General features: G+C 33.2%; 1 protein-coding gene across 3 annotated transcripts in view; it reads left to right on the forward strand.

Annotated features, from left to right (window-relative positions):
* Positions 1-13170, forward strand: part of SNX13 (sorting nexin 13) — a 141191-nt gene that overhangs the window by 56556 nt on the left and 71465 nt on the right. For 2 of the 3 annotated variants that reach the window (XM_069462706.1, XM_069462704.1), the window contains 3 exons: positions 9680-9801; positions 9894-9995; positions 12009-12097. In XM_069462706.1, coding sequence (XP_069318807.1) covers positions 9680-9801; positions 9894-9995; positions 12009-12097 — 313 coding nt within the window. Of the gene's footprint in view, positions 1-4568; positions 4629-6721; positions 6729-9679; positions 9802-9893; positions 9996-12008; positions 12098-13170 lie in introns of all 3 variants that reach the window. The other variant, XM_069462705.1, reaches the window with a different exon arrangement.

Below are 13170 nucleotides of genomic sequence, written 5' to 3' on the forward strand. Positions count from 1 at the left end.
GACAGGAAGTATACTCTTCTTCAGTTTTACACTTTTCTTCCCATTTTATGTTCTTTGCCATTTGAAAACTTAGCTCAAAACTGACATTTCTCAGAAAGATGATTATTGTCATATTTATTAAAGTAGAGCAGTGAACAATTTGAAACTACATGTTTAAAAGAAGAGGAAATAAGTTAATGTTTTTATATCTATAAAATAGACCAGGGGATAATACTTATATATTTATATAATCCATGAACTCTACATATCACCCACTTAACATCAATGACTCTAGCAACCTTCATCACTATCAATTTAAGAATATTTTAATATCTTCAGAAAGAATCCTTATATCCATTATCAGTCACTTCTGTATTCTCTTAAGCTTCTAGGCAACCACTAATCTTTGTCTTTCTAGATTTGCCTATTCTGGGCATTTTGTATGAATGAAATAATATATGTGGTCTTGTGGGACTGGTTCTTTCATTTACCATAATGTTTTCAAGGTTCATTCATGTTGTACATGTATTAATAATACTTATTTTTTATTGCTGAATAATATTCCATTGAGCTGATAGACCATATTTTGCATATCTGTTCATCAAGTTGAGGGACATTTGGGTTGCTACCTTTTCGATGGGATGAACATTCGTGTAGAAGTTTTTGAGGGACATATGTTTTCATTTCTCTTGGGTATATATCTAGGAGTGTAATTTCTGGGTCACATGGTGTTTAATCTTTTAAGGAACTGCAAACTGTTTTTCGAAGTGGCTACACTTTGTTACATTCCCAACAACAATGTATGAAGGTTCGTATTTCTCCATATCCTTGCCAACACTTAAGTTATTGTTGTCTGTCTTTTTATTTTATTTTTCACAAGCCCACAGCTAACATTATATTGTCTATCTTTTTGATTATAGCCATCCTAGTGAGTATAAAGTGGTATTTCATTATGGTTTTGATTTGCATTTCCCTGATAGCTAATGATTTTGAAGCACCTTTTCATATGTTTATTGGTCATTTGTACATCTTCTGTAGAGAAATGTCTCTTTACATTCTTTCACCATTTTTAAATTTGGTTACTTGTCATTTTATTATTGAGTGTGCTGCTGTCTCTTGTTTTTGTAAATATAGTTTTATTGGACAGTCATGCTAATTTGTTTGCATTTTGTCTATAGCTGCTTTTGTGCTACAGTGGCAGAGTTGACCAGTTTAACAGAAATAATGTGGTCTTCAAAGCCTAAAATAGTTGCTAATTGGCTCTTCAGAGAAAAAGTTTACTGACCCCTGGAATAGATAATTTTGTAGCCATTAAAATATATAAGAAGCATTATTAGGCCGGGTGCGGTGGCTCACGCCTGTACTAGCACTCTGGGAGGCCGAGACGGGTGGATCGCTGAGGTCAGGAGTTCGAGACCAGCCTGAGCAAGAGCGAGACCCCCCCCCCCCGTCTCTACTAAAAATAGAAATTATTTGGACAGCTAAAAATATATATAGAAAAAAATTAGCTGGGCATGGTGGCACATGCCTGTAGTCCCAGCTACTCGGGAGGCTGAAGCAGTAGTATCGCTTGAGCCCAGGAGTTTGAGGTTGCTGTGAGCCAGGCTGACGCCACAGCATTCACTCTAGCCCTGGCAACAGAGCGAGACTCTGTCTCAAAAAAAAAGCATTATTAGATATATAGAAAATATATTAGAATCAAAATCATACAAAGTATATGCTGTATGATTTCAGCTGTATAAAAATTATAAATATGTTTGCATAGCTAACACATTAAAAGGAAATACACTAAAATATTAGCAGTGATCTTTGGATTGTGAGTTTATGGCTGTTTACAGCTAATTGAGAAAAACTAAAGAAGGAAATTACATTTTACAAAATAGGCATATATTACTTTATAGCCAGAGATAGAAACATTTGGTAATCAGCAATAAAGATATCTAGAATGACTTTTTTAAAAAAATAAATTCATTTGCCTATTTTTCTTTTCTATTCTTGGTGTTCTCATGAACATAAATAAAATAATTGTTTTTTTAACTGTAGCTAACATTATATAGGCAGCCACTGTTTTTTGGATGTGATCTTGAAACTAATGCTTAATATCATAGTTTGTACATGATGGAATAGTGAATATTTAATAAACTCTTGTTAATAGAGTTTCATTTGTGACTTTCATGTTAATTTTTTCCACACAGTTTTAATATGCTTCACTGTTGGGTCTGTGAATATTTCATTTATCTGGTAAATTTTACCAATACTCTTGTTTATTAAAATAGTTAACATCATGAGTTTGATTTTTTTAATACTTCATTTAACATCATACTTAAGAGGATGCACACTTAACCCCATTTTTGTTTCCTTTTCCTTTACTGTAGCTTGATTAAGGCTTCCAGCTCTAGTTCTTTATACTCAACCCCTGAAATTGTGACCATGCTTTATGTGTGTTCTTCTATCTAAGTTGTTCAGTATATTCTGAGATCCAAGTCCTTTAGAACATCTGGATATTTGACTTCTTTGAAGCATTGGAACACAGGATGTAGAACTGGACTTCTTAAGCAATGTTGTAGTTCACTAAATATTTCTTTTCCTAAAGTTATATAAAACTACATTCCTAAGTCTTTCTCCATTTCTACTAGTTTGCTTATATTAATAACTTTTATGAATCAGGAGGTTTTGTTTTGTTATTAAAGTGGATTATACAGAACACAGAATTAAAATTTAAGAACGCCGATTTGTTTAATAAAACCTTGGTCTCTCTAACTGTTACCAAGAATATGTAATTTAAGTTCTGGCTCTGTAATTATAGGGAATTTTGGTAATTATTTGAGATCCCTTTCAATTCTAAAATGTTAAGATTCTCTGTACAGGTTGTTACTAATCTTGATTTATTTGTTTTCAATCATACCTCCTCCCAAAACACTCACTAACATAGTCCACCACTCCCTACATTTTGAATACAATTTGGGGAGTTATGTTTTAAAGTGTGTGGGTTGTAATTAGAGTTAATTTACTTTGAGATTAAAGTACTCCTCTCTATTGTTTTACTAGTAGGAATCTTAGAGCAGGATGATAACAGTTTATTTAAACATTTGAATATACTTCTATGTGATCAGAAAGAATGTTGGACTTTAAACATGAAAGACTCACTAATCTTTTCTTGATGATTAAAAACCTTGTGTCAATGAAACTTAAAAATTTTTTTTTTTGTACAACCGAACTATTACTGTTCTTTATAGAATGCTGAAAACACAATAAATCTGTAGAGTTATAAGTATACTATTTTGAGTTTTCTGAGGTATAAATGCTCCTACCATGGTCAGTTTTAAGCTTTCAGCATGAGATCACTGAACATGGAACTAGGAAGAGATGTATGCAATTGGTTTTTCCGTTCTGACACACAAGGGGGAGGGGATACAGCTAAGTGAAGGAGAGGAGACCGACTTATAACCATGAAGTAAAGAGACTTATTTCCTGGTGTGGTTACTGATTCAGTTCCTATGAAAGAAGAATTCCCTGTATATTTTTGAGGATTATGGGTAGAGAGTAATCATAAATTTAATGTTAGTTCAGGAATGTTTATGAAATAGATAAAATTAGTTTTATTATTTCAATCAATACTGATAACTAAATCCTTAAAGTAGATGATATAAAATGGAAAAACAGGTGCTCAGGTGGTTATGGTAACATGTAGTATTTATGAGTGAAAAACAGGTGTTCTAGAGAGATGGTAAAGGTAACATGTAGTATTTATGAGCTTGGAGGTGGGGAACATTGATTTAGTGGATTTAAGATGAAGCTTACAATTCTGTGTTTTTAAAATTTTGCCCAAATTCAATTTCAGGCTGAGCTTTTGACACTGTAACAGTTTTTTAAGGACTCTTGAAGGATAGAAACAAGTAAAGAATTATGTATTTTAAAGAGTATATCCTTTCTAATATTGAATTAAGAGGGGAAGTTAGTACCTGATTCCATGGCTCAAGGAAGAAGGAATTTTTTCTTTCACAGATAAGCCACTTGCTTTCTCTCAATAAAAAATGTTTGTGGGTCACTTGATCAAAAGCCCTCTAATGGAATAAAACTTTGCTCAAAATCTCTTCAAAAATGCATGTCAAAATCTACCAGAAAAACTAGGAATTCTATTAATGATTTTTTTAAAATTTCTGATTTTTTTACATAGAAGTTAAAGACTTTCTGTAGAAGATTAATACATACTATTATAATTTTATGTAGGTTATTAATTGACCTTATTGATTAACATGCCTTTAAAAAAGCCTTTATATACATATATGTATATATCCCTTTTTCCTTTGAGATCCCTTTCAGTTTGCAAATACCAAGATTCTCTGGACCTGTGTGTACATGTGTATGTCGGTATGTATATATGTGTGTACATATATAGTATATGTATGTACACATACACATGCAGGATATAGTGTACTTTATAATTCTTACTGTTTCTAAATAAGGTCTTAGTAGTCATTTCTATGAAAAACTTATGTGTATCAGGAACATAATATTTATTATAGGATTGTTTCTATGAGAAAATCAGGTTTTACTTTTGTCATTTTGATATAAGTCACCTTTTCCAGGAAAGTATTCTGCCATGAATGTGAAGATTGCCTTTAATGCCACATGGTTACCCTCTATGTGTGTGTATATACACACACACACATATATATATATATCTCATGCTCATTCTTCTCTTTACTGGTTCCTGTATGCTTTCTTCTCACATGTAAATCCTACTCATTCATCGAGATTTAAGTGTAGCCTCCTTAAGGAAGCCTGTTTAAATTACAACATTATCAGTTAATCTCTACTTATTTTTATGTGTGGTTCTTCAACAAAATTTTAAGCTATTTTTGAAATGGTACCAATTCTGTACTACTGTAGTGAAAGCTCTCTTAGCTGATGTTTAGTTAGCCAGTGTTCTTCAGTCCTTTTGTATAATATAGTGACTGATACCCTTAGCATTAAGGCTAGGCTAATAGACTACTTTCTATTACTTTTGTCCAATTCTGTTTCCATCTTTTGAGTTTTAGGCTTATCAAAAGTCAGTTGTGTGTTGCCTGGGCCCCACCTCCAGAAAATCTGGTATAATTAATCTGTGGTGTGACTGAACATTGGTGATTTAGGAGAGAGATGATCAAAGTTATATTTGTTTCTGAGCCTTTATATCCCAGATATACTTTTTATTATAATTATATAGTTTAATTAACTCGTAACTTAGATTGATGAAATACGAATATGGCAAGGTAGTTTCTATGAAAACTTAAGTTACTTGCTTTGGAATTACTCAAAGCTGGTTGAGGATTATAGTTGAATTATGTGTGTAGAATACAACTATGAAATATTGAGAGAAAGTCTTAAAGGACTGTATTCAGATTTGTTCACAAATGTCTTTAGTTGTCATGCCATTTTAAAGAAACTGGAAACTATACCTTTTACAGTGTTGGAATAGTTTGTGGTTTATTCAAGATACGAAGCACATTAATACCACTCAGTGGAACCTTAGTCAAAGAAAAGGTGTTAGTCCTACATTGAAAGTTTTATATAATTTACAGTAAAATGAAATATATTTGTGACTTCCTTTTTTGATCAAATATTTAGATTTACCTATTGATCAATTACTAGCTTTCTGTAAATTTGATCCTTGTGTGTGTGTGTTGTTTTATTTAGTTAATATAATCAGACTCAAAGCTATAAGTGTCCTTAGAGAAAACAAACTTGGGAAGTGATGTGACTTGCTGAATTTCATAGTAATGAAATTATGGGTCTTTTACTCAAATCAAGGGCATCTGTGCCTGTCCAATGCTCTTTCCAGAAATATTTAATTGATTTTGTTATTATATATTATTGATGATGAGCTGTACATTGCTTCGTATAGATGGAACAAGTGAGGCAATTGATACAATATTAATACCAGTCTCGGCTACATATTTGGGACACTCCGTGCCATTTTAAGGCATTGGCACTAAGTAGCTTTGGGGCAAAAAGAGCTTCTCAGTACATGTTTTTTTTCAACTCTTTAAGAAGTAAAGAAGCAGCTGTTGTATGTGCCTCATCTAGCCATTCTCCAAGCACCTGTTACAAACAGTGCTCTGACCCTGAAAGAGGAATCAATAAATCAATGTATCGAGTACCTCCAGTGTTCATTATTTAACTACCAGGGATACAACTGTGAATAAAACAGCACAGTTGGTTGGGTGTGGTGGCGTGCCTGTAGTCCCAGCCACTCGGGAGACTAAGACAGGAGGATCGCTTGAGCCCAGAGTTCAAGGCTGCTATGTGTTGTGATTGCGCCACTGCATTCCAGCCTGGACAACATAGGGGACTCTGTCTTTTAAAAACAAACGACAGACACAGCTGATCCATGCCTTCCTGAAAGTATTTAACTGCAAGTTGTGTTATAAAAAGTGAAAAATCTTCTTATACTATTAGAATATATAACTGGAGACCAGACCTAGTCTGAGAGAATAGTGGAGGAAGGTGCTCAGTGAAGGCTACCATGTGAAATTGTTATTTACATGAACTCTAAAGTATAAGTGGGAATTGTCCACTTATGGGGGGAGGGAAGGGAGAGTGGGCAGGGCTGAGCAATGTTGGTGGAGGGAATAGTCTGTCCAGAGGCACTGAGGTAAGAAGGGGCGTGTTTGAGTTTGTCAAGTGGAAAGAAAGCCTGTGGATCTGCAGTACAGAGAAGAAGGAAGAGGGTGAAATTGATGATGAGGAAAGAAGCAAGGGGTCAGGTATGCAAGATCTTAGAGATTGTATTTGTGCTTAGCCCTAATGATAATGGGGAGTTGTTGAAGGGGTTTTAAAGCTCTCATTTTATATTATCGTTTTGTACATTTATTTCTAAAAAGAAAGCTCTTCTCTATGGCAGTTGGAATGGAGGGGAGACAGGAATGAATGTGAGAGATGTATAAGCAGGATAGTGATGTTATATATAAGGACAGGCAAAATTTATGTTTGGAGAGGTACATTTTATAGTTTTGCTTTGCATTCGTGCTTTAATTAAAACTTGATTACTTGTTCACATTCCTAGTTAACCTTAATTCTTTCTTGCAGCCATTCTGTCAAGATATATAAGCTTCAGGGGCCTACTATAAATTTTATTAACACAGGTTAGGGTTGATTGTATCACTTATTTTCTTGGTCACATTGGAAATATCCTCTCTTATTTTTAAATTTAAGAAGTGACAGCTTATTAGTAGTGATAATAAAATGAAAGTGTTGGTAATAAGATCCATTGTATAATATAACCCAAGTGTTTTTACTAGAATAGGAATCATGTGGAGGAATATTTTAAACAAAATGAAAAAGCTTTGACTGCGGGCATAATTTTAGAATAATTGATATCAAGAGCTCTAGTAGAGAGCTATGTAGTGGATGTAATAGAAGTGTGGCTATTATATAATTGAATGACTTTTTACAATTCATATTCACATTGCATTTATTACATATTTACCATACACCATAATCTTAGAAAGTAATTCACTGTCATCAAAGTATTTCCCAATTTTGTTAAGACAAACATTATTAGAAATTGTTAGTATATATTCTTGTAATTTATAAATGGGAAGAAACATACTATTTTTCTTCTTAATCTAGAAAGCTCCCTGAATTGAGATTTATATTATATTTGCATGTAGTCAGTGGAAATGAGTCAAGCAGAAGGAAAATAATGACTTTGGGTAGAGATATAGAATACCTATTTTATTTCCCCCGCCCTCAGTATACATCTTTATTGAAAATATAAAACTATATTTAAAATTTTATGTATTTTTATTGCTTGGTAAATTTACTCAATTTAAATGTCATTACATCCTCTATAATGAATCAAGATGGGTTTAAAATGCCTTCTAAAATTGGTAAATTTTATTTTGTTTGAAAATTTCAGTAAATTAAATAGCATTGTACTGTGAAACAGAACAGATATAACTTGAAAAATTATATTTTCTGTTTTCTTCTAAATTTGTTAGAATGAAATTTTTATGTATTAATGAGCTAACGGCAAAGGATTCTAGAGACTGTTAGGTTTAAGTTTCTATTTTTAGTTTTGTGTTGAGACTGAATATTGTTTACCAAGTTCAGTTAAACGCTTACATGCATGGCTCTTATATTGTAAATAATGTTAATTAGCTAGTCCTCAGATCCCTGAGCTCAGAGATATCTTTTTTTTTTGGAGACATGGTCTCACTCTGTTGCACAGGCTAGAGTGCTGTGGCGTCAGCCTAGCTCACAGCAACCTCAAACTCCTGGGCTCAAGCGATCTTACTGCCTCAGCCTCTCTTGAGTAGCTGGGACTACAGACATGCGCCACCATGCCCGGCTAATTTTTTCTATATATTTTCAGTTGTCCAGCTAATTTCTTTCTATTTTTTTAGTAGAGACGGGGTCTCGCTCTTGCTCAGGCTGGTCTCTAACTCCTGAGCTCAAACGATCCACCCACCTTGGCCTCCTAGAGTGCTAGGATTACAGGTGTGAGCCACTGTGCCCGGCTTCGGAGATATCTTTTTATGTTAATTTGTTTTGGTATTCATGTACTTACAGTTTACTTTTCCTTTGCATGTATACAACAAACCATAGTTGTCTCTTTTAAAAAAATTAGTATATGAGTGTTAATAGCTTGTGTTTTTATTTGAAAACTGCCATCTGTTATTTTTTCAGTGCCATCACCATCACTCTGTAAAATTTTTTCTCAGAAAGTGGCAGAAATCAAGTCAACTTCTTCACTAGATTTTTTTGTTACAGAAGTGTGGGTAATTATCATAATGAATTATGGTATACTTTTTTTGTTTCCTTATTGCCCAACACCTTCATGAATGGACTCTTTGTTTTATACTTGATATGTTTCTAAAAGGGGGAGTTAATTTTAGTGCTATTTTAAGAAAAACAGCACTGAAAAAATGTTTATTCAAAAATATTACTCAATCCAAGGAGCGATGTAAATTGTTTTTGTATTATATGTTCTATTTGTCATCTGTTTCACTGGTGTTCTAAAAGCAGTGTTTCTTGAGGTCTGTTGCTTTTGAGATGTAGTACTAGATAACTTCATAAAATCAGTAATCACCTTTTTCATGGGTATTCTAAAGGCTTTTGTATGCGTGATATTTTACATCATTCTTTAAGCCATTTCTGTGTGATGTTATTTCTAATGGTCATGTTTTTAAGTGCTAGTATATGCAAATCAGCCAGGTTCATACCAGAGATATTTGCTTCAGAACTTGGGTTGTACAGCTAAAAAGAAGAATGTGGAGAATTCAGAAAGGGTTCAGAAGAAACCAAGAAATGTTTGAAACACGCCTAAAAGCAAGCAAAACTATTCTGAATCTCTTATGTATTCGTATGTTGGGGCTGAGAAATAACGTTATATACCTGTTGTTAGACTCATTTCAGATCTAACTAGAAAAAATTAATTTCTTTTCCTATTTAAGCATTTAGATAGTACTTTTAAGCTTTAGCATATAACATAATGCAAATAATATCATGAGACTTAGTGAAGTAGATTTGATATACTTTGAATTTTTTAAAACAGAGTGCTAAGATGTAATAATAATGGTAAATAATAGTAAAATCTAAGTATAAATTTACAGTCTCTGATAATTATATTGTCTGTCAATAGTCATTAAAATGAAATTTTTTTTTTTGGAAAAGCATTTATATAATGCTTTTTATGTAATATGTTTTCTGTAAGGTCAAAAGAAATAGACTGGCAACCTTATTTTACTACACGCATTGTAGATGATTTTGGCACACATCTACGTGTATTCAGAAAGGCTCAACAGAAAATAACAGAGAAAGATGATCAAGTAAAAGGTAATGTCTTTATTCCATTTGAAAATTAGGATTTAAAAATCTGTTTTCCTTTATCATTTTGTATATCTTGAATTGTTTCTTTATTTACTCAGGTACAGCAGAAGACCTTATAGATACCTTCTTTGAAGTTGAAGTTGAAATGGAGAAGGAAGTTTGCCGTGATCTAGTGTGCACTTCTCCCAAAGATGAAGAAGGTTTTCTTTTCATTATAACTCTTTTGAGGATAGTAACTGTTTAGAGACAAGTTAGGAGAACCAGTGAACAAATCTAAGGATCAAATTATTCTTATATAGGACAGGGTAGCATAGTAAAGGCACAATTTATCTTATTTTAATTTTTAATTATTTAAATTAGTAGTTAGGTTCTTTTTCTCTTTTAAAGGTTATCTTTAAAATTTGACCTATTTTCTTTTAAAATATAGCAAGCTCAAACATTCTACAATTGAAAACTTACATTTTTGATCTATAGTAATTTCTCTTCCCCTTGAATTTATTATTTCTATTTTAAGAGTATACCTGCTACCCTAAAATGTTTTCTAGGACAATGATTATAATGATTTCAAATAAAATTTATAAATTTGGCCGGGCACGGTGGCTCACGCCTATAATCCTAGCACTCTGGGAGGCCGAGGCGGGTGGATCGCTCGAGGTCAGGAGTTCGAGACCAGCCTGAGCAAGAGCGAGACCCCATCTCTACTAAAATAGAAAGAAATTATCTGGTCAACTAAAATATATATAGAAAAAATTAGCCGGGCATGGTGGCGCATGCCTGTAGTCCCAGCTACTCGGGAGGCTGAGGCAGAAGGATCACTGGAGCCCAGGAGTTTGAGGTTGCTGTGAGCTAGGCTGACACCATGACACTCACTCTAGCCGGGGCAACAAAGCGAGACTCTGTCTCAAAAAAAAAAAAAAAAGAAAATTTATAAATTTGAATGGACTTGTCTTAATTGTAGGAGTTCAAATAGGAGTTCAGATCAGACAAATTTTAGCTGAGGATATTGTCTTTTCCCAGTTTTATAACTATAAGTTTTTGTTAATTTGCACATTTTAAAATTAACAGTATCATATTATTTCCGGGAAGTGTCAGCATAGGAACAACTACCGAAAAGCTTTTTTAGTTGTGGAAATTGTATTCTTAGACTTTGAAATGTGTTAAACTTTTTTATTTCCTTTGCCTTTACTTTCTTCTTTTTCCTTTTTTTTTTTTTTTTTTTTGCATATTTAGTATACACTTCAGTTTTTCATAGCTGGTTCATTAGCACTGTTATGAAATACAAGTGACCTTTGAACAATGAGGGGGTTGGGGCTGCTGACCCCTGTTCAGATGAAAATCTGTGTGTAAATTTTGACTCCCCAAAAACTCAACTACTGATAGCCTACTGCTCACTGGAAGCCCTACTGATAATATAAACATAAACATATGTTTATTAACATAACCAGACTAATATCTATGCATATTTTATACATTCATGACATACTTTTTCTTAATTTTTCAGTATTTCCAGGCTATGCAGTTCATCTGCGAGTTTTTAAGTTATCACAAATCTCCAACGAATTTTCCAGTGTTGGAAAAAATCCATGTATAAGTGGACCTGAGCAGTTCTGACCTATTGTTGTTCAAGGGTCAACTGTAATAACTAAAAATGTAAGAAATAGATATATCGGTGTACAGTACTTGACCTGTTGTTGTTCAAGGGTCACCTGTAATAACTAAATGTAAGAAATAGATACATTGATGTGGGGTACTTTTATGTAAGTTGAGCTCTCTTAAATCACTAAAATAGAAGAGCATGCCCTCTTTTCCTTTGTTATTGCCTGCTGAGATAGAAGTTTTTTCTTGAAATAATAATTACAAGTATATTTTTAAATGTGCAAATAACTTCTAAGTATGCAAAGATAATTAATGTGTGGTAGAAGTGCAAAATACATGGTACATCTAAAACTGTTTTGAGGAAAAACATTTTCATAATTGAAATTTTTTGTGATGAAAAAAACTGGTTAAAACAGCAGCATTAAAAAATTAGTTTGGTTACTGAATAGTTAGAGACCAACGATGGAATTTTTAATGAACACTGATGTATACAAATTAATAAATAATAAGCCAGTGTAATCAGGAAACTGCTTATTTCTGCCTTTCTTACGTATATCAAGAATAGGTGGAAACTTTATATTTTGTAATGTTATTATAGCTACTTTTTCTATTTTTAGGATTCCTAAGGGATTTGTGTGAAGTCTTATTGTATTTATTGCTACCTCCTGGAGATTTCCAGAACAAGATCATGCGATACTTTGTCAGGGTAAGCTTAAACTCATTCCAAATAATGGCTGTAAAGAAACTTTGAGCAGTAGTTCTTAAAATTTTTGGTCTCGAGACCCTGTCACACTCTTAAGCTTTAAATTTTCTTTACTGTAGCTTTACTGAAATTAGGCTAGATAAAAATAATATTTCTTAAGAAAACTAGGCAGTTAAGATTTTGCTTTTTATAATTGGGAAATTAATGTCAGATGAGAACAATAGTTTTGGACTCTTTATTCCGTAAGTATAAAACTTCAGAGTAAAACTCTGTATGGAAATATTAAGTAATAACATTTGGCTTTGGCTGCTGGTTATGATTGTGAAATGGTAGCTACGTAAAACCATATCCTAGTGCAATGGGTAAAATGAAAGTTTTGAATTTTCCTAAAAATGAAAGCTTATGTTCTCTTTAGTCTATTCTCCTGCAAAACAGATACCAATTTCTGAGTTGTGATTTTATGCTTTTATGTTAGTGTTTAAGAAATACTGTATAATTTCCTAATACCTGCCTATCTTGAGTTCAGTGTACTTCTCAGGTATGTTAATGGTACTTAATGTGAAATGAGTAGATAGTGCTTAGTTTTGATTAGAAGAGTCTGATAGTTTCTATGTTGTTAAGGCCAATTATTTGGGCTACTCATTCTCAAGGGTGGTAAACCTGGCATGTCTATCACTAGAATCAGATCTGCCACTGAAGGAAAATATTACTAATCAGGTGTAGCACTCACTCATGCTGAGTATCCATTTGTCATAGCATTCTGCCTACATGGTACTCCAGACAGCTACAATTACATGGTATCTCAGCAGCATTTCACGTGGTTTGCCATCTTTTCCTTCTTGAGACTTTATCTTTTCTTTGCTTCCATGTCACTGCTCTCCTGATTTTTCTCTTCCTTTTTTCTCCATTTTAGTTACATTTATACTCCTTCACTCCTCTTCTGCCTAACTTTTAGGTCTTCAATCCTAGACACTCTTCCTGCTCACCCATTCCTATGGCTTTAAATACCATCCAAATGCTAATGGGTTCCAAATTTATAGCTTTAGTCTAGACTTCCCTTCTGAGCTCCAGGTTAC

Source organism: Eulemur rufifrons, chromosome 29 (genome assembly GCF_041146395.1).
Source record: "Eulemur rufifrons isolate Redbay chromosome 29, OSU_ERuf_1, whole genome shotgun sequence".
NCBI classification, from domain to species: domain Eukaryota; kingdom Metazoa; phylum Chordata; class Mammalia; order Primates; family Lemuridae; genus Eulemur; species Eulemur rufifrons.